The sequence below is a fragment of the Cnephaeus nilssonii genome, assembly GCF_951640355.1.
Source record: "Cnephaeus nilssonii genome assembly, chromosome: 22".
NCBI classification, from domain to species: Eukaryota; Metazoa; Chordata; class Mammalia; order Chiroptera; family Vespertilionidae; genus Cnephaeus; species Cnephaeus nilssonii.
This window is the reverse complement of record NC_137093.1, coordinates 2,370,667-2,391,500: the sequence shown is the minus strand read 5'-3', so window position 1 is coordinate 2,391,500 and position 20,834 is coordinate 2,370,667. Positions and strand designations below refer to the sequence as shown.

The window sequence follows — 20,834 nt, the reverse complement described above, 5'->3', positions numbered from 1 at the left end:
GGTGAGCCGTGCGCAGGTGAGGAGTAACCATGGGCGGGTGAGCCGTGGGCGGGTGAGCCGTGGGCAGGTGAGGAGTAACCATGGGCGGGTGAGCCGTGGGCGGGTGAGCCGTGGGCGGGTGAGCCGTGGCTGTGCGGTGAGGAGTGGCCGTGGGCGGGTGAGCCGTGGGCGGGTGGGTTGGAGTCTGTTCTTTGCGGAGCCTGCAGCCCCACTTCCTCCTCCTCCGTCTGCGTTGCCAGGTGCAGCCCTGGTGCCTGCAGGTTCCGGCCTCAGAGCACAGTCAGGCCGGGTCTACACACACCCTGAGCGCACAGTCAGGCCTCAGGGCCTTGGCCAAGCAGCTGGTCCTGGGTGAGCGGACATGGCCGTCCCCGGCCCCCGCCTCCCGGAGGTGTGCGCTGTCATCTCCTCCAGTCACTGCTCCCGCGGGAGAGCGGCTCCTCACCCAGAAGAGGTAGTTCTGTTGCTTACCTTGCTGTCTTCCCGTAGGTGTTTGTGGGTTCAGAGGCGAGGCCTGGGCTGGCGGGTGTAGGCAGGGCTGGGCACTGGGTGACTGAGGCCGGGACCTGCCCCTGCGGAGAGTGCCTGCCTCGCGGGTCAGGTCAGCTGGGGGGCTGCGGGTGCGGGTGCGGGAGGCCTGAGCCGGGAAGAACCGGCGCTGCCACGCAGAGCAGACGGCGGTGCAGAAGGCGGTGCTTCCTCCCACAGACGTGGGGGATGGGGTTGCTCACAGCGCGGAAGCCGCGCTGAGTGACGCGTGGGCCCTGCTGGTGGAGCGGGGGTGGGCCCAGGAGAGCCGGCACTTAGGTTAGAATGGAAGCTGCAGGCCGACTGGAGCGAGCTGGTGGGAGCCCTGGGGGGGGAGAGGCGAGGCGGACTCCGGAGTGCAGCGTGGCCTGCAGGCTGCAGGGGGTGCTGCTGGGGTGGAGGGGCGCAGTGAGGTGCCTGGGGAAGGTACCCCAGGCTCCTGTCTGAAGATGGAGAGCTTGCTTTTTGCCTTGAAGACTGTAGGGAGCCCTAGCTGGTGTGGCTCAGTGGAGAGAGCATCCTCCTGTGGACTGAAGGGTCCCGGGTTCCATTCCAGCCAAGGGCACGCGCCCAGATTGCGGGCTCGATCCCCAGTAGTGGGCGTGTAGGAGGCAGCCAATCAGTCATTCTCTCTCATCATTGATGTTTCTCTCTCTCTCTCCCTTCCTCTCTGAAATCAATAAAAAATATTTTAAAAAAGGAAAAGGACTGTGGGGCGCTGGGGGAGTCTTTGAGGAGGGGCGTCACTGGGAATAGGTTCTCAGGGAAACGTGGGCCCTGGAAACCTGCAGGAGGCTGGAGGGGAAGACGGAGGAGTCGACACGCGTGGGAATGCGGCACCAAGCTGCTGGTTCTCAGCCCGAACACCCCTCTCGGGGCTGCTCATCCCCTGGTCTCAGGAGGCCCGAGGCGAATGCCCCGTGCTAGCCCCACGCTGCCTCCAGCAGGGCCATGGGCCGTGGGCCGCACTGGGAGCAGAGACAGACGCGGGCTGTGACCGCTGTGTTAAAGGCAGACAGAGCAGGGTCATTGCTGGTGGGGGCGTGGGCTAAAGCAGGCAGAGGCGTTCACCCTCTGCTCTGGTTGTGAGCTGCGCTGGGAGAAGTTGTCGTGCGACTAGAACCCAGGACACGGAGCGAGAATTGGGCTTTGGGGGCGGTGCCAGAGAATTCCATTTTCATGGTGAAATACCGTGGCACGGCAGAGTGGAGATGCCGAGGAGATAGGGTTTGGCGCGAGGCTCCCGTGAGAAGTCTGGGTAGGCGGTGTATCGGAAAGTCGGGGAGGCAGCCGGTGAAGCTGTGGGGAAGGATTAACCAAGGTATCGGCCGAGGCTGAGAGAGGGTGGAGCGTGGACCAGGTCAGAAGAGCCAGCAAAGTGAGTTGAGGTCAGAGGCGGTGAGGGCTGGTGATGGGAGTGGAGGTAAGACGCGTTTCCAGGAAAAGGAGGGGTTACGAGGAAGGCACGACCTGAGTCCCATAATCCGACCTGAGACTGTGCATCGCGTTCAGGAGGTGCTGCCTTTTGGTGGAAGCAGAGGGGAGGTGGATGGACTGTTAAGAGAGGTGAACCAGCCGGGCACGGAGGTAAACGCGCCCACTCCTGGGTCCCCTTGGGGGTGACTTCTCGAAGCTTCAGTGACCTCGTTATACAGAGGCGACAGAATCACCACTCGAGACCGAGTAGCTGGGAGTGCTGGGTGCACCGCTGAGCGAGGCCTGCGAGCCCAGCGCGGTGCCTGGCAGAGCAGAGGCTCGCGCCCACGTCAGCTCTGTGACTGCACGTTCGAGGCTCTAAAACAGGACACTGCAGGAAGCGTGGGAGAGACTTAGAGCCTCTGTCCCCCTCCCCAGTCTCCACGGTGGTTCTGGAGCGGGAGGATGGGCGGCGTTATTTCTAAGGAGCGCTTTTCTGCAGAACCTGATGACGGTGCTCATCGGGTCCTCCGGAGGTTCCGATCCGGTGGTTCCGATCCGGTGTGTGCTTAGCGCAGCGCTTCCTCTCAGAGCTTTGCAGGCCTCTAGAGGGAGCTTCCCTGGCTTCTGCGGGGGCTGGAGTTTACATGCATGGGGAGGAGGGGCGGCGTGGGGAGGAGGGGGTGTGTGGGGAGGAGGCCGACGTGGGGAGGAGGGCCGGCGTGGGGAGGAGGCCGGCGTGGGGAGGAGGTCGGCGTGGGGAGGAGGCCAGCGTGGGGAGGAGGGGCGGCGTGGGGAGGAGGCCGGCGTGGGGAGGAGGGGGTGCGTGGGGAGGGGCGGCGTGGTGCTGAGAGGACTCTGAGCCGGGGCTCTGCACCAGCTGGAAGCATGTAGGGAACCGGTTAGCACTGACTCCGTGGGGTTGTGGTTTCTAGGGCTTCAGTGACTGGTTCCCCTGCTCTAGTTTCGGGTTCACAGTGTCCACTGAGCCCCTTGTGCTCCTGGGAACAGGGTGCCATCCAGCCCCTGTGGGTCCCGCCTGCTGCCGTGTGAGTTTTCAGCCTTCTTTTTACTTTTTATTATTTTATTTTAAACTAGAGGCCGGTGCATGAAAAGTCATGCACTGGAGGGGGCTCCCTCAGCCCGGCCTGCCCCCTCTCACAGTCCGGGAGCCCTCAGGGGCGGGAGGTTACCTGGCGATCAGGGGAAGGTGACACCCCATCACACCTCTGCTGCTGCCACTGCCGGCAGCACAAGCCACAGCCGGCCCTGGTTACTTGAGCCTCGGGCAGCCCTGGGTGGCTGGGGGGCTGAGGGGACTGGGCGCTGCCATCTTGTGGCTGTGGGCGCCGCCATGTTTGTGAGGGTGTGATGGGCAATGAGCATATTCCCTCTTTATTGGATGGGATTCTTTAGTGTTGAAAGCATTACATATGTCACTGGTGCAGCCACTGTGGAGAACAGTATGGCGTTTCCTCAAAAAACTAAAAATGGAACTCCCGTTGGACCCTGCGATCCCACTTCTAGGAACATATCCCAAGAAAACATAAACACCCGTCAGAAAGGACATGTGCGCCCTGTGTTCGTAGCGGCACAGTTCACCACGGCTAAGATTTGGAACAGCCCCGGTGCCCCTCAGCAGACGAGGGGGTAAAAACTGTGGTCCATCTCCACAATGGAGTGTGCGCAGCCGCATTTTTTATTTTCTAACCGTTAGTCCAGGCTCTCGCGAACTGCTGTCACACCCACGCTGTATTGTTCTCCTCTCCCCTCGCCTGGGACTTGGAATGTTCTCTCTGAAAGCTTTGCCTGCCCTTCAAGGCCCAGCTCTTACACGGAGTCATTTCTGGTCTTGCAGACGTAGCCGATCTGTAATCTCCGCCCTCCTAGGATGCACCACGCTCCTCAGTCAGTCTCACTTCCCCTGACTTAGAGTCAGCGTGGGCATGCCGTGCCCCCCCCCCCCACGTAGATCCTAGGCCACCCGCAGAAGGGCCCTGTGTTTTTGCTGTGGCACCCGTGTCTGGTCCCTGGTGAATATTCAGGTGCACGTTTGTCAGTCGCCTCATTCCTTCCCCTCGAAGCTGCCCAGGCTGCAGTCATTCTCGCTCAGAGCGTCACTGGGCTGTGCGGGAGCCGGAGGTGAGGCCTGGCTCCACGGAGCGCCTTCCTGCCGCGTCTCCAGGCCTGTGCGCCCATGGCGTTAGCGCTCCCTCGCCTGGCGTGGTGGGCAGAGGCTGGAGCTGGTTTCCCCGTGGGTGTGGCTTTCCTGGAAGGCGTGCAGAGACCAGTCCCAGCTGTGTGCAGCCAGTCAGAGGGCAGGACTTCGTAGCCACCTTTCGATTGTGGCCGCGTGGTTCGCCAGAGAGAGAGAGTGGCTGTGTCATCGAAAAAAAACTAGGCTTGACTATGAGAGCAATGCTCACCTGTCCGAGTTAAAATAACGGACTTGGAGACAGAAGTGTGGCGAACACGAGACCTCTAAGTCGTTCTTGCAAGAGCGGGAGTGGGGACAGGCACAGGAGCAGTGATCACAGGCTGTTTATCTGGGGATGTGAGTCCCTCCTCCGGCTCCTCATTGGCTGAGCTCCAGGGGGTCACCTGTTCCCTCATAGGTCGCCTCGGTCTGCTCTCTCCCATCGGGCCATTTAAAAGAGCGGGCTGAGGCCTTTTCCAGTCGCCTCCCCCTCCCCCCATCTCCTTGAGGTGGGCACCTCGGGAGTTTCCTCCATGATGCCGGCCACGCCCACAGTTCTTGGTTCTCACATCCGCTCCCTCCTCCCCACGTTCTGTTTGCCCTGGGGACGCAGTGACCGCTCCCGTCCAAAGCTGGCCCTGCTGGAGGGCCCCCGAGGCCCACTTCCCACAGAGGGACATTCTCTGGTTAAATGCAAGCTCTGTCTGGCCCGCCCGCCCGCCCGCCCGCCCCGCACCCGTGCCGTTGCTGAGGCATACTGGGCGTGCACCTGCCTCCCTCAGTGCGGGAGGGTGCGAGCGGGAGGGGGTGAGCCCGGCAGGCCTGGGCACTGCGCTGGGGCGGTAGGCCCGTGTGCCGGGGCTCCCTGCGGGAGGGTGTTGGGCGGCTGCCGGGCCCTCCAGCTGCCTCCTTCCTCTGCAGTACATCTTCGCAGACGCGTACGCCCAGTACCTCTGGATCACGTTCGACTTCTGCAACACCATCCGAGGCTTTTCCATCCCGTTCCGGGCAGCCGACCTCCTGCTGCACAGCAAGGCCTCCGACCTCCTGCTGGGCTTCGACAGGTCCCACCCCAACAAGCAGGTGAGAGCGTCCGAACTGGCCGGGGGTCGGGGGGGGGGGGGCTCCGCCAGGTCCCCCTCCGGCCTGGCCTGTGGACTGCGTGCCCTTTGCGTGACCTCCTCGGCCCTTCCCTCCTTCGCCCTCAAGCTCGGCTCGGTAGCTGTGGTGCTCTCCCTGGCAGGGACGCCCTGAGCCAGGGCACACCTAGCGCCTGGCAGGCCTGTTCCTGAGTGCGACGCCCTTCTCGGGCGGGCTGGAGCCTTGGTCCGCCTCAGAGAGCTCTGCCGGCCGCGTTTCTGTTGTGCCCCCCCCCCCCCACCTTACACACTGCCCTGCCTGCCGTGTACCTGGATCTACCGCCAACGTTCGTATTCTCTTCCGGTGTGCGGGTGCCTCTGCACATAACACAAATGTGGCGCTTCCCTCTGCTAAGCCAGCTTGCGGGCGGGTGGGCGAGGGGGAACGAGAGCGGAGCAGCACTCACATTTCGAGGTTGAAGCTGGCCGAGCTGAGACGCTTGGTCTGGCGTAGCCCGCGAGCCCTGCCAATCCCGATCCCGGAGGACTGGATCTAGGAGAAGTTTTGAATGACGTGGCGCAGAACAAGCTGGGACAGTTCTTTTTCTTTGCCGGTGGTTTAGCCAGAACAGGATCTGTTGAGCTTCGGTGCGCAGGGGGCCTCGGCGTGGCGGGGTCAGTTCGCCGTGGGCGGAGGGTCGCTCTCTGCGTCTCCTGCTTCTCACCACGTGGCTGCCGGGCCAGAGGAGCCCGCGGGTGGGCCTGGGGAGGTGGGGGCTTCGGCAGGCTCCTCGCTCAGAGCCGCACCCTCCCCGTGTGTTCAGCGGTGCTCAGTCCTTTCTGATCCTGCACTTGGCCAGCATCCTTTCCATCGCCTGCACTGCTGTGGCCGTTGTACAGTTTTTTTTTTTTTTTTAATTAATTAGTTAATTTATGTATTTTAATCCCCCCCTGAGGATGTTTTTTCGTTGATTTTAGAGAGAGTGGAAGAGAGAGGGAAAGACAGAGAGGAACATCGATGTGAGAGAAACACATCGATTGGTTGCCTCCTGCACATGGGCTTGGGCCGGGGAGGAGCCTGCAACTCAGGTACATGCCCTTGACTGGAATCGAACCCGGGACCCCTCGGTCCGCAGGCTGATGCTTGTTTACTGAGCCACACCGGCTGGGGCTCGTTGTATGGTTTTAAGGACTCTTTCCCAGGTGAGAAGTGCCAAGCATAGTCCTCTGGTTTTTACCGTTACCCGAGGGCTGGTCTTGAGGAAATAGGGCTTCTGATCAGCACAATGGAAGGCAGGTCCCAGTCCTTTCCTTCTGGTTTCTGTGGAGACCTGGGAACGATGGAGGAAACAGAGGTGCAGTGGGCCCCCCTTCAGGCTGGCCCCGGAGCGACGCGTGGGCCGTGGGGGCCTGGCGCGGGACGTGGGGGCCTGGCGCGGGCTGTGGGGGCCTGGCGCGGGTCGTGGGGGCCTGGCACTGTCCCCACAGCAGCCAGCCTCTCCGGTGGGCTTCGGTGGGTTTGGCAGAGCCGCTCCGGTCGTGCCGCTTGGCGCCTCACAGCTGCTCTGTCCCCTTGGTCTTGCAGCTGTGGAAGTCGGACGATTTTGGCCAGACCTGGATCCTGATTCAGGAGCATGTGAAGTCCTTCTCTTGGTGAGTCCCGTCAGCTAAGCAGTTCGACCGCCATCCTCTCCTTCCCCAGTTCAGCTCCCGCGCGGGGCACACCTCCCTCCCCTGACACGTGGAGCCTGTGGCCGGCGGTGCCCTCTCCAGACGGAGTGTGGCCGGCGGTGCCCTCTCCAGAGGGGGTGTGGCCGGCGGTGCCCTCTCCAGAGGGGGTGTGGCCGGTGGTGCCCTCTCCAGAGGGGGTGTGGCCGGCGGTGCCCTCTCCAGAGGGGGTGTGGCCGGCGGTGCCCTCTCCAGAGGGAGTGTGGCCGGCGGTGCCCTCTCCAGAGGGAGTGTGGCCGGCGGTGCCCTCTCCAGAGGGGGTGTGGCCGGCGGTGCCCTCTCCAGAGGGGGTGTGGCCGGCGGTGCCCTCTCCAGACGGAGTGTGGCCGGCGGTGCCCTCTCCAGACGGAGTGTGGCCGGCGGTGCCCTCTCCAGAGGGAGTGTGGCCGGCGGTGCCCTCTCCAGAGGGGGTGTGGCCGGCGGTGCCCTCTCCAGACTGGAGTGTGGCCGGTGGTGCCCTCTCCAGACTGAGTGTGGCCGGCGGTGCCCTCTCCAGAGGGGGTGTGGCCGGCGGTGCCCTCTCCAGAGGGGGTGTGGCCGGCGGTGCCCTCTCCAGAGGGGGTGTGGCCGGCGGTGCCCTCTCCAGACAGAGTGTGGCCGGCGGTGCCCTCTCCAGAGGGGGTGTGGCCGGGAGTGTGGCCTGCGGTGCCCTCTCCAGAGGGAGTGTGGCCGGCGGAGGGCGAGGAGTGGAGGCTCTCGAGGCTTCGGCTTCGGGCTCCTGCGCCCTCAGTGCCCCAGGGAACGTGGGGATCTTAGCGCTCTCGGCGGTGGGAAGGTTTCTGAAGACGCTCACTTTTAGAGCATCGCATCAGAAGTGCGGAGTTTTCTGTACATGAGACCAATTCATTTGTTCATTCATAGCAGTGTTTGAATGTCCGCTGATTGTAAAACATGCTGAATATGCTTGAGGGTGTGTGAGGTTGACTAATTTATGGATAAACTTGTTAAGGAGATTGCAGTTTAGGAGGTAAGGAAAGATTTTTTAAAAATCTTAAAAAAATTATCGATTGATTTTAGAGAGACAGAGAGAAACATCGAGTTGTTGTCCCACTTTTTTACGCCTTGATGGGTTGATTCTTGTACGTGCCCTGACCTGGATCGAACCCGCCTCCTTGGCGGATAGGGAAGACGCTCTAACCACTGAGCGCCTGGCCAGGGCGGAGAGACCATGTTTGCACCTAACACACACATGAAGCTCAGAGATCGCGGGGGAGGAGGGGCCTGTTCTTTGCGGATGGGCGCTCGTGGACAGAACTGGTCGCAGGCAGCAGGTGGGGGGGGCATTGTGGGGGTGCAGGAACAGATGGCCAGAGCGGAGGCGAGATGACGCGGTGCTGGGGTGCAAAACGCTGAGTTTTATTTTGGGGCTGTGTGTGGGGTAGAGTTGGGAGAGGAATTTGGACGGATTCTGAAAGCGATGGGAGCCTTTGTAGGTCGCTGAGAAGGAAGGTGAAATCGACAGGCTTTTAAAGTACAGTTGTTTCTAGTCGTCGTTGCTTTTGGTCTTTTTCTGTTACAGGGTCATCGGATAAAAGACATATATATGTATATTTATTGATCTCAGAGAGGAAGGGGGAGGGAGAGAGATAGAAATATCAATGATGAGAGAGAATCATTGATTGGCTGCCTCCTGCACGACCCCCCTCCCCACCCCCAGTGATGGAGCCCGCAACCTGGGCACATGCCCTGCCCGAGAATTGAACCGCAGCCCCCTGGTTCATAGGTTGGCCTCAGCCACTGAGCCACGCTGCTGGGCACGTGGTATATACTCTTGACAGGTGTGCAGGCGGGCATGTAGGACAGAGTCCCAGGAGCACGGCAAGTTCACACACGGCAAGCTTGGTATCTCTCCAGTACACTCTTGATCTTCCCCTCAAGGCCCGACCCAGCCGTGGTCCTCCCCAGTTCAGTGTCGAGTTGCTCAGCCCAAAACCTTCGTGTCATCATTGAGTCCAAGTTTCTTTCCTACTTCCCATTCCGCTGACCCGGAGTCCCGAGGGCTCCACCTTCAGTGTGTGGCCGGAGTCCCTGTCCCTGCTCGCTCCGCCCACGGCCACCGCTGCGGCCGCCTGCTTCCCGCGGCCCCTCCGCAGCCAATGCTCCGCACAGAGCCAGGTCCGTCCGGTTCCTCTGCCTCGAACCCTCATGCCCATCCTCGTTTCCCTCGGGGCAGATGCCAGGGCACGCGCCTACCCACGCGCGTGGCACTATTTTCTCTGCCCGGAGCGCTCTTCCTGAAGGGAGGCGGACGGCCTGCTCCCTGACTCAGCCCCGGCGGCTCAGACCTCCCCTCCTCCAGGAGGCCTGTCCCCAAGTCCCATCGCCATGGCCGCTGCCCTGCTGGTTCCCGCTGCTGTCCCCGCGGGCTCTCCGCACGGCTCTGCGGCTGTTCCTGGGCTTTTATCTGTCTTGCTCTCTGTAGTAGAATAAAAGCTACACAAGGGCAGGACTTCTGTCAGTTTGGGGCATTGGCATATCCCCAGTGAATGAAGCTTTGAAACTATAACCTTAGTGGCGATTGCCAGGTTTTCTATAGAAAGTCTCAGGTTTCAGCAGCATAGAGCTGTGCATCTCGCCACGCCTGTGTGTTAGGAACGAAATGCTGTCTCAGTGTAGTTTCCATTTGCACTTTGCTGGTTATGAATGATTTTGAACATCTTTTCCCTTCTTTAGGTTCATTTTTATGTATTTTTTGTGACACGTCTGTTCGTGCCATTTGCCCTTTGACTGTCGGATTCATCATTGTTTTATTATTGGTGACCAGGAGCTCTTTACGTATTTGAGATTAGTTCTTTGTGATACGAGATAGATTGTGTGTATTTATATATTCCAGTATGTCATTCCTTTTTATTTTTAAATGTATTTTTATAGATTTCAGAGAGGAAGGAAGGGGAGGGGGAGAGAGAGAAACATCAATGATGAAAGAGAATCATTGATTGGCTGCCTCCTGCACGCCCCATGCTAGGGGTCGAGCCTGCAACCTGGGCGTGTGCCCTTGACCAGAATCGAACCCGGGACCCTCAGTCCGCTGGCCGGCGCTCTCTCCAGAGCCACACTGGCTAGGGCTGTCTTCTCACTTCAGTTTTATCTTCATTAGACGTAGCGGCCCAGCAGGAGGGGAGGCACAGCTGTGCTCCTCCCCCAGGACGTGTGAGCGGGGTGTGTGCGTGCTCCCCTAGAGCTGCGGCCCGTGCAGAGGGCACCCGGAGCCTCGAGCTGCCTTGGCAGAGGCGGCTGTGCCGGCCATTGGTCCTTCTCCTCGGGCAGAGGTGGAGTCTCAGTGAAACTAGAACCCCAGCCTCCTCTGAGTGCACCTCCATCAAGGAGCACCCTCAGCTTTCGGGTACTTGACTGAATCTTAAAGGGACAAGCGGCTCTTTCACTTGTTGGAGGAGCCGTGTGGTCAGAGGGAGCACCAGCTGGGTTACTAAACAGAGGTGCTCTGTGCTTGGGAATGGTGTGTGGCGTCTGCCTGTGTGCGGACATGCAGATCGCTAGGGGAAGGGACGGCTCAGCTGGGTCCGATGCCTGACGGTGTCAGGGCGTTTCAGGCGTTGGGAGGGTTCCCCCGGGGCTCCCCACAGGAGGGGCCAGTGCGATCCAACCCCCTGGAGCAGCAGGAGAGCTGGAAACCTACCTCGTGCGCCCCAGAGCTGGAGGCTGGCAGACGGGTGGGGCCGGGTCCCCAGGGAGCAGCCCTGAAGGGCTGTAAGTGGGGCCCAGGGAGCGGGGAGGCCAGGCAAGGGCTGGTGACCGCGAGGAGGTAGAGCGAGGCGTGGGCTTTCCAGATGAGCGCAAACCGCAGAGGAAGCAGGTGTGAGTGAAGGTAAGAAAGGGGGCCAGGGCTGCAGAACACAACTCGTAGGGGGAGCGCGCTCAGGAATGGGAGGTCCCTGTCTGCGTTACAGAACGGAAGCCGCAGCTTTGCTTCTCCACCTCGGGGCTGCTGTGGCCAGGACCGAACCGCAGAGGTGAGCTGTTCCAGACTCTGAGTCAAGGTCCCTTCCTCTCTGCCTTTTAAAAATATCCCGCAGCCTCATGCTCGTTTGCATATCGTCTAGAGCAGAGGAGGTACTTGACTCAGTGCTTCCAATCGTGGAAAAGGAGAGAGCAGGCTGCCCCTCACTGCACAGAGCCTCCCCCGTTAGGACCAAACCCTGGCCTCTCCAGGGACCCTGCCCTCCCGGTTACGGGGCCAAAGGCCTTCCCTGTGCAAAGAGGCTCTTCCATTCTCCTGTTCTTAGCTCCTTTCTCTCTTTCTCCCCAACTTTCCTTTCCCTTCCCCTCCCCTCCCCTCCCCTCCCCCCCTCCCCTCCCCTCCCCTCCCCTCCCCTCCCCCCTCCCCTCCCCTCCCCCCCTCCCCTCCCCTCCCCTCCCCCCTCCCCTCCCCTCCCCTCCCCTCCCCTCCCCTCTCTTCTCCTTTCCCTTCCATTCTTTTTTCTTTCTTTTTTTTTTCTGTTAATCCTTGCCTGAGGATATTTTTCCATTGATTTTTAGGGAGAGTGGAAGAGAGAAAGACAGGAATATCAATGTGAGAGAAACACATCGATGGGTTGCCTCCTGCACGAGCCCAGACCAGGCAGACCAGGGCCCGGGCCAGGGAGGAACCTGCAGCTGAGGTACGTGCCCTTGACTGGAATCAAACCGGGACCCTTCGGTCCGCAGGCGGATGCTCTATCCACTGAGCCAAACCGTCCAGGCCATTCTTTTGTCTTTAGAATATGCTCTTGGCAGTGCATCTTGAAACTTTGAGTTTGGTGTCCTAACCTTCATTATCCGAGCTCTGGGCGCATGGAGGAACTCCAGGCACGTGTGCGTGAGCTCTGCCTTCCTCACCTCTGCGGGGTCTCCCAGTTCTCGCTCCTGCTTGGTGCGGGTCTGCCTGCCTTGGTGGGTGGGAGCCGGGGCAGGTGGGTCCCCTCGGCTGCTGTTGGGGCTGCATTTGGGGAACAGCAGTGCGAGGTTCTCCAAGGACCTTGTACTGCTCCCAGTGGGAACAGCCCCTGGAATTATGGCCTATAGACTCAGTGCAGCAGTGATCAGTGCAGGGAGGAGCCCCGTGGGGTGAAAAGAAACACAAGACGTGGTTTTAAAGGCGTTTGTGCTCTCTAGGAAGCTCAGAGCAACGCGGTGTGGGGACCACCATACATTGTAACATAGTCTGTTCAGTGTTGAATAATATAAGAAGCAGGACTAAGGTAAGGGGACTGATTCAGAACCCATCCAACAAACGCAGTTTCCTACGTTTGTTTGAACGCGTATAAAATGAATTAAACCACTTGAAACCCGGAACCGGGGAGACGCGGTGCGCACCGGGGAGACGCGGTGCGGGTGCCGGGGAGACGCGGTGCGCGCCGGGGAGACGCGGTGCGTGTGCGCGCCGGGAGTGGGAAGCAAGCATGGGTAAGGCTTCCTGCAAGGGAGGCTTGGACTTGGCCCCGGACGATGAGGGAGACTTAGAGGGGCAGGTCAGAGTGTGGGAAGGCCTCCCTGCAGGGGTGCAGAGCTGACAGAAGTTTGGGGGGCGGGGCGGGGGTGGGACGCACCCCGTTTCTGGAGGTCAGTGTGCGCAGAGTGTGAGGGAGACTCGCAGGGCAGGAGTGCATCTCATGGAGCGGTGCGGCAGCAGTGGCCTGAGCAGGGGGTGGGGGGCGGGGGGGGGGATTGGAAGGATGTGCCTCACCGGGTCCTCGTGTGGTTCCTCCTGATTGTCCTTCCGAGGACGCCGCGCCCTGGCAGACTCCTCGTTCCTCCGAGGTTTGTCGCTGGAGCCAGAGCGTGCTGCCAGCCTCGAGCCGGACTTCCTGATTCCCGAGCATCGGTCCTTCACTCCCTTCCCCACGCTGCGAGGCGCCGGGAGCAGCCGGGGAAGTGTCCGCAGCACTTCCCGGTCCCGGGTGGCGGGCCCTGCGCTGGCTGCCGCCTCCTGATGACACGGAAGTGACCATGACACTGTTTTCTCCCAGGGGGGTCGATCCCTACGACGAGCCGAACACCCTGTACGTGGAGCGGCACGAGCCCTCCGGCTACTCCACAGTTCTGCGCAGCACGGACTTCTTCCAGTCCCGGGAGAGCCAGGAGGTGGTCCTGGAGGCAGTGAGAGACTTCCAGCTGCGGGACAAGTACCTGTTTGCCACCAAGGTGGTGGTAAGTCGCAGGTGCCGGGGAAGGAACTGCTCAGTGTCCCCCTGAGGCTTGGCGTTCGGCGGGAGGCTGGGCTGCGGGGGGCGGGGGGGTCGGACCAGCCCGTGCTGCGGAGACGGACCCTCCCGGAGGGGGTGGAGGTCCCGGGGCTGGAGCAGTGGAGAAGCTCCGAGTTGGTGGTTTTCCATGCATTTTCGGCAAACACACGTTTCTTTGAGATCCCAATGAGAAGAACTCAGAGAGGAGGGCGCGCTCAGTGTCGTGTTTCTTTAATTCCACTGCCTGGTTTCCTGTCCGTCAGGCCGATTCCTCTGAGTTTTGGACCCAGTTAAGTTACAGGGCTAACAGCCGGTGAGAGTTAATGCTCTAAGGAGAGCAGGAATTAAGCTTTCGGCTGTTAGTAAGTAGCTTACCTCCCAGACTTTGGGAAAATTTCCCCTGATCTGATGGGTTGGAGCCAGATGCTGAGATGGAGCGTTTGCTCGTCTAACAGAGCTTAACTACTCAACAGGACTTGCCTTGCTGCTGCATCGAGCTGCGAGTCGCCACTAGACTGCCCTGTGTCCGGGAGAGGACAGGCCCCGCGGAGAGCGAGGGCCTGCGTCCGGGGGTCAGCCAGTGGCCGGGGCCGGGGCTCTGAGGCCTCTGTAACGGGGAGGCTGCTCTGCTTCCCGTCGCTCTTCCCCTCGGGCAGTGAGGTTGAGGCTTCCCTCCAGGTCCTCCTTTATGTGATGGAGTGAGGAGAGAAGATGTGGGGGGCTGGATGCAGGAGGGGTTCCCCACTGCATACCTTGGGAAATGTTTTCTTAAATAATATATTTTTATTGGTTTCAGAGAGGAAGGGAGAGGGAGAGAGAGATAGAAACATCAATGACGGGAGAGAATCATTCATCAGCTGCTTCCTGCACGCCTCACACTGGGGATGGAGCCCACAACCTGGGCCTGTGCCCTGTCCAGGAATTGAACCTTGGCCTCCTGGTTCGTAGGTTGATGCTCAACCACTGAGCCATGCTGGTAGGACTTTGGAATTTACACATATTATTCTGGGAACTATTTTCTTATTCAGGTAATCCGCTACATTTTTAATAGGTCCATCACTTCCTTACTGGTCCCACACTGAGTACAAACTATTAACATGGTTTTTAGGGTGCCCTTTTGAAAAAGCAGTCTTTTATATTTCTCCCCTGGCTTTTTTAAAACAAAGGACTTTTCACGCTTGTTCAGTGGTGGTTTGAATACGTGGGAAGCGTCAGAGGTGACACGGTGTCTGTGAGCGTGCTCTCCACACGGTGCTCAGGGCAGCAGCGAGCACAGCGCCCCGTGAGGAGACACAGGTGTGCTCCCTGTTCCATGGGAAGATGGAATCCATAATGCACAGCGGTGAGCAGTCAAGGAGGAGGCAGCCGCCCAGCCCTGCAGGGAGTGTGCTGGCCACGCGTATGAGGATGTCACATGAGGTGTCCCTCTCAGAAGTGCACCACCACAGAAGGCCTCCCGTGCTGCTCGCCCTTTTCCTCAGTCACTGAGAGTCTGCACAGGGCGGCCCCGCCCAGCAAAACGAATGAGTGCATCTGCGCAAAACGCTGTGCACGTGCTTACGGGGTTCCTGGGCCATTTAAACCCCCCAGGGAGAGGCCCCAATCCGTGCTTACGGGGTTCCTGGGCCATTTAAAGCCCCCCAGGAAGGAGCCCAATTTGTGCTTACGGGGTTCCTGGGCCATTTAAAGCCCCCCAGGGAGAAGCCCCAATCCGTGCTTACGGGGTTCCTGGGCCATTTAAACCCACCCAGGGAGAAGCCCCAATCCGTGCTTACGGGGTTCCTGGGCCATTTAAAGCCCCCCAGGAAGGAGCCCCAACCCGTGCTTACGGGGTTCCTGGGCCATTTAAAGCCCCCCAGGAAGGAGCCCCAACCCGTGCTTACGGGGTTCCTGGGCCATTTAAAGCCCCCAGGAAGGAGCCCCAATCCGTGCTTACGGGGTTCCCGGGCCATTTAAACCCCCCAGGGAGAAGCCCCAATCCGTGCTTACGGGGTTCCTGGGCCATTTAAACCCCCCAGGGAGAAGCCCCAATCCGTGCTTACGGGGTTCCTGGGCCATTTAAACCCACCCAGGGAGAAGCCCCAATCCGATTCAGCTGCTGGTTTTGTAGTTAAGTAAATGAACCTAGGGAGATGTAGTGATTTCCTCTTAACTGGTGTTTTACATCCATTTTAATGGTTTCAGCCGTGGTTTAATATCTGCAAAGCACGATGGGACATGGTCAGCGTCACGGGGAATACTCTCTACCAAAAAACCCAAACACCACATTTTAGAAGTATTAAAAGACGGAAAAATGGAATCAATGGAAATTTCCCCCATTCTTGGTACCAGTTAAGGCCTGTAAGTCCAGTGTCCTTACAATCTGAAAGTAGGACTGGGGCGGAGGAGAGAACGTGGTTGTGTGCCTGGTGCGTGCTGACCTCGCCAGGTGGTGGTTTGGCTGGAAGATCTGCCCACCGGTCTTCAGCCCCGTCCCACGGCCTCTCCTCTCTCTGCTTACACGGGGTGAGCGGCGTCCCTCCCCGAGCCCACGCCCTCACCTCACGGCGGCGTCCTCCTCCGCCAGCACCGGAGGACCGGGCTCTTTGCTGCTCCGTCTCGGAGAAAGCTGAGCGACGCTGAGAACAGCATTCTGTGCAGCCGCGCTGTGGGGTGCTTCGGGTGGGATCCGGGGTCCCAGGCCTCTGGCCCCTGGCACGTGTTTGAGTGGCCGAGGCAGCACCGGTGACCGTCCTCCTCTTCTCGGCAGCACCTCCCGGGCCGCCCGCAGCTGCCGTCCGTGCAGCTCTGGGTCTCCTTCGGCCGGAAGCCCATGCGAGCAGCCCAGTTTGTCACCAGACACCCCATCAACGTAAGTGGGCTCTGGAGGGCTGGGCGGGTGCTGTGGGGTGTCCTGTCAGGTGGACATCTGACCAGGCTCCCCGAGTCCCTTTCCAGAAAGGTCTCGAGAGCCGTTGTGCTCTGGGCAGGGGGTGGGTTTCTTCTCCTGCATTTGCTGTGAGTGGGAGAGGGCAGCGCGGCAGAGGCCGGGCCGTGCCCACGGACAGCCGCGCTTAAGTGCCTGCTGTGTTCCACGCTCTGGGTTCAGAGGTGTCAGTGCAGGCCTGCCGTTCAGGTGCAGCGGCCGGGAAGCCCCCGGGACCACGTGCTCGGGAAGGTCGGGGCTGAGTTGTCAGAGAAGTGGCCGCCGGGAGCCGTCGGCGTGGCAGGCTGGGGCTCCGGGGTGCCTGGTGGGAGCACTGCTGCTCCTGGCTTCCTGCGGCCCAGCTCCCTGCAGCCACCTTGGAGAGAAAGGGAGGTCGTTCCGCTCCCTGCAGCCACCTTGGAGAGAAGGGAAGGTAGTTCCGCTCCCTGCAGCCACCTTGGAGAGAAAGGGAGGTCGTTCAGCTCCCTGCAGCCACCTTGGAGAGAAAGGGAGGTCGTTCATGATCATCTGGGTTGTGTTTTGCACTGAGGGTAGGTCTAGGGGAAAAGAGGGCGACCTCGTTAACTAAAAGAGGGTTCTAGGTCACGTATGGCGTTCGTGACCCATTTTCCCGTCAGACCCCTTCCAGCGGCAGAGCGGCCTCGGGTCCCCGGGGGAGGAGCAGCCTCTGTGGGCCCAGGTGGGGGATGTCGCCCCGCGGCCGCTCGGGCTGCGAGAATACTGGGCCTGGCACTGCCAACGTTATGGTGAGCTCATTAAAGGTTTGGCCAAGTACAGCAGGTGACGATTTGTGTGGCCGAGAAGGGTGCCGCCATGTTAAGTGCCGAGGAGGGAGGAAGCAGCACTTGGTTAAGGCCCCGCTGCGGGAGGCACAGCTGTGGGTTCGGAGGGTTAGGGTTTGGGGGAGAAGCTCCCGGCGGCTCCCGGGGAAGGAGCACCCGGCTCCGGGGCAGGGAGTGCGCGGCTGACGCCTTCTTCCCCTCCGTCCCAGGAGTATTACGTGGCGGACGCCTCCGAGGACCAGGTGTTCGTGTGTGTCAGCCACAGCGACAACCGCACGGACGTGTACATCTCCGAGGCGGAGGGGCTGCGCTTCTCCCTGTCGCTGGAGAACGTGCTCTACTACAGCCCGGCGGGCGCCGGCGGCGACACGCTGGTCAGGTGAGGGCCGAGTCCTGCCCTTCTGAGAGCCCAGGCCCCTTCTGAGAGCCACAGGCCCCTTCTGAGAGCCACAGGGCCCTTCTGAGAGCCCCAGGCCCCTTCTGAGAGCCACAGGACCCTTCTGAGAGCCCCAGGCCCCTTCTGAGAGCCACAGGCCCCTTCTGAGAGCCACAGGACCCTTCTGAGAGCCCCAGGCCCCTTCTGAGAGCCCAGGCCCCTCTGAGAGCCACAGGGCCCTTCTGAGAGCCACAGGCCCCTTCTGAGAGCCCAGGCCCCTCTGAGAGCCACAGGGCCCTTCTGAGAGCCACAGGACCCTTCTGAGAGCCACAGGCCCCTTCTGAGAGCCCCAGGCCCCTCGGAGAGCCACAGGCCCCTCTGAGAGCCACAGGCCCCTTCTGAGAGCCACAGGCCCCTTCTGAGAGCCACATGCCCCTCTGAGAGCCACAGGGCCCTTCTGAGAGCCACAGGCCCCTTCTGAGAGCCACAGGCCCCTCTGAGAGCCACAGGCCCCTTCTGAGAGCCACATGCCCCTCTGAGAGCCACAGGGCCCTTCTGAGAGCCACAGGACCCTTCTGAGAGCCACAGGGCCCTTCTGAGAGCCACATGCCCCTCTGAGAGCCACAGGGCCCTTCTGAGAGCCCAGGCCCCCTTCTGAGAGCCACAGGCCCCTTCTGAGAGCCACAGGGCCCCTTAGAGCCACAGGCCCCCCTTCTGAGAGCCACAGGCCCCTTCTGAGAGCCACAGGGCCCCTTAGAGCCACAGGCCCCCCTTCTGAGAGCCACAGGCCCCTTCTGAGAGCCACAGGCCCCTTCTGAGAGCCAAAGGGCCCCTTAGAGCCACAGGCCCCTTCTGAGAGTCACATGCCCCTTCTGAGAGCCACAGGGCCCTTCTGAGAGCCCCAGGCCCCTTCTGAGAGCCCCAGGCCCCTTCTGAGAGCCACAGGACCCTTCTGAGAGCCACAGGCCCCTTCTGAGAGCCCAGGCCCCTCTGAGAGCCACAGGGCCCTTCTGAGAGCCACAGGCCCCTTCTGAGAGCCCAGGCCCCTCTGAGAGCCACAGGGCCCTTCTGAGAGCCACAGGACCCTTCTGAGAGCCACAGGCCCCTTCTGAGAGCCCCAGGCCCCTCGGAGAGCCACAGGCCCCTCTGAGAGCCACAGGCCCCTTCTGAGAGCCACAGGCCCCTTCTGAGAGCCACATGCCCCTCTGAGAGCCACAGGGCCCTTCTGAGAGCCACAGGCCCCTTCTGAGAGCCACAGGCCCCTCTGAGAGCCACAGGCCCCTTCTGAGAGCCACATGCCCCTCTGAGAGCCACAGGGCCCTTCTGAGAGCCACAGGACCCTTCTGAGAGCCACAGGGCCCTTCTGAGAGCCACATGCCCCTCTGAGAGCCACAGGGCCCTTCTGAGAGCCCAGGCCCCCTTCTGAGAGCCACAGGCCCCTTCTGAGAGCCACAGGGCCCCTTAGAGCCACAGGCCCCCCTTCTGAGAGCCACAGGCCCCTTCTGAGAGCCACAGGGCCCCTTAGAGCCACAGGCCCCCCTTCTGAGAGCCACAGGCCCCTTCTGAGAGCCACAGGCCCCTTCTGAGAGCCAAAGGGCCCCTTAGAGCCACAGGCCCCTTCTGAGAGCCCAGGCCCCCTTCTGAGAGCCACAGGGCCCCTTAGAGCCACAGGCCCCTTCTGAGAGCCACAGGGCCCTTCTGAGAGCCACAGGGCCCTTCTGAGAGCCACAGGCCCCTTCTGAGAGCCACAGGCCCCTTCTGAGAGCCACAGGGCCCTTCTGAGAGCCACAGGCCCCTTCTGAGAGCCACAGGCCCCTTCTGAGAGCCACAGGCCCCTCTGAGAGCCACAGGCCCCTTCTGAGAGCCACAGGCCCCTTCTGAGAGCCACAGGCCCCTCTGAGAGCCACAGGCCCCTTCTGAGAGCCACATGCCCCTCTGAGAGCCACAGGGCCCTTCTGAGAGCCACAGGACCCTTCTGAGAGCCACAGGGCCCTTCTGAGAGCCACAGGGCCCTTCTGAGAGCCCAGGCCCCCTTCTGAGAGCCACAGGGCCCTTCTGAGAGCCACAGGGCCCCTTAGAGCCACAGGCCCCCCTTCTGAGAGCCACAGGCCCCTTCTGAGAGCCACAGGGCCCCTTAGAGCCACAGGCCCCCCTTCTGAGAGCCACAGGCCCCTTCTGAGAGCCACAGGCCCCTTCTGAGAGCCAAAGGGCCCCTTAGAGCCACAGGCCCCTTCTGAGAGCCCAGGCCCCCTTCTGAGAGCCACAGGGCCCCTTAGAGCCACAGGCCCTTTCTGAGAGCCACAGGCCCCTTCTGAGAGCCACAGGGCCCTTCTGAGAGCCACAGGGCCCTTCTGAGAGCCACAGGACCCTTCTGAGAGCCACAGGACCCTTCTGAGAGCCACAGGGCCCTTAGAGCCACAGGCCCCTTCTGAGAGCCACAGGCCCCTTAGAGCCCAGGCCCCTTCTGAGAGCCCAGGCCCCTTCTGAGAGCCCAGGCCCCCTTCTGAGAGCCACAGGCCCCTTAGAGCCACAGGCCCCTTCTGAGAGCCACAGGACCGGCCTCTCATTGGTTTTCAGCCATAGCTGCACATTTGCACTCAGTTGGGGTGTTTTCACCCTCCCCCCCCCCCCCCCCCCCCGCTCACGGTCCCAGATAGTTTGACTGGTTTGCGGGGGGGGGGGGGGGGGTCCCGGGTGATGTCAGCTGATGCCAGGCTAGCACCGCGGCTGTAGGCGCCATTCAGTGTCTGAGACCCTGTCCGCCTCTCACTCAGCCCTGTTGAGGTGTCCGGTTTTGTGTGAGGTATTGTTCTGTCTATGGAAGGACACTAACATCATTGATCCTTTATCAGTAAATCACCGGGTGAGTTGGTGGTTCTGCAATGATGGGCTCTCTGGGCTTCGGAAGGCCCTGGGGCTGGGGGTCAGGGCCATGGTGCGTGGGCACACCGATCTGAGTGCCACCAGGTCACTTGCTCTCCTTTGTCCTGTGACAGCCAGACTTCGGGGAGATGCCCGACTGATTCGGGTCCCCTCTGCTCTTGAAAGTGTCCTCGGGTGAAGCTGACGACCAGTCTGCGGGGGGGTCTGGCTGTGGCCCCGGGTCAGAGGGCACGTCCCGCTGTCCACTTCCACTGTCTCTCCAGGCTGGCAGCTCATTTAGTCAGCAGTTCATTCAAGGCAAGGACACTGCTGCCCCGAGCAGACCCGGTTTTAGGTCCAGCAGCGAGGTCCCTGTGCAGGGAGCTCCTGTCCTCCTTAGGAGAAGATGGAATAGAAACAGATTGGTCACGTGCCTGGCCCTGGTGAGTGCTGACGAACAGGAGAGGGTTACGTGGGTATCATATCATATTGGCGGATCCTGGAAGTCTGCTCCAGGAGGTCACGGTTAGCAGGTGCCTGAGTCACAGGAGGAGGGAGCCAGGCAGACACCTGGCCTGAGCTGCGGCCACAGGGAGTAGCAGGAACCTTGACTAACTGGGGGCTCTGTTGTTGTTTTAGGATTGGTGAGGGGGCCGGGGAGGCGCAAACTGAAGGAGGGAGAGAGAATCCCCGAGGATCAGAGGCAGCGGGCATAGGTTGTGTAGGGCCTTAAAGGGGACGGAAGACATGTAATTTTT

The 20,834-nt window shown here is 61.1% G+C and overlaps 1 protein-coding gene across 1 annotated transcript in view; it reads left to right on the top strand.

Annotated features, from left to right (window-relative positions):
• Positions 1 to 20,834, top strand: part of SORL1 (sortilin related receptor 1) — a 158,224-nt gene that overhangs the window by 31,356 nt on the left and 106,034 nt on the right. The window contains exons 4-8 of the mRNA XM_079762235.1: positions 5,063 to 5,224; positions 6,806 to 6,873; positions 12,915 to 13,095; positions 15,880 to 15,981; positions 17,048 to 17,217. Coding sequence (XP_079618361.1) covers positions 5,063 to 5,224; positions 6,806 to 6,873; positions 12,915 to 13,095; positions 15,880 to 15,981; positions 17,048 to 17,217 — 683 coding nt within the window. The remainder of the gene's footprint in view (positions 1 to 5,062; positions 5,225 to 6,805; positions 6,874 to 12,914; positions 13,096 to 15,879; positions 15,982 to 17,047; positions 17,218 to 20,834) is intronic.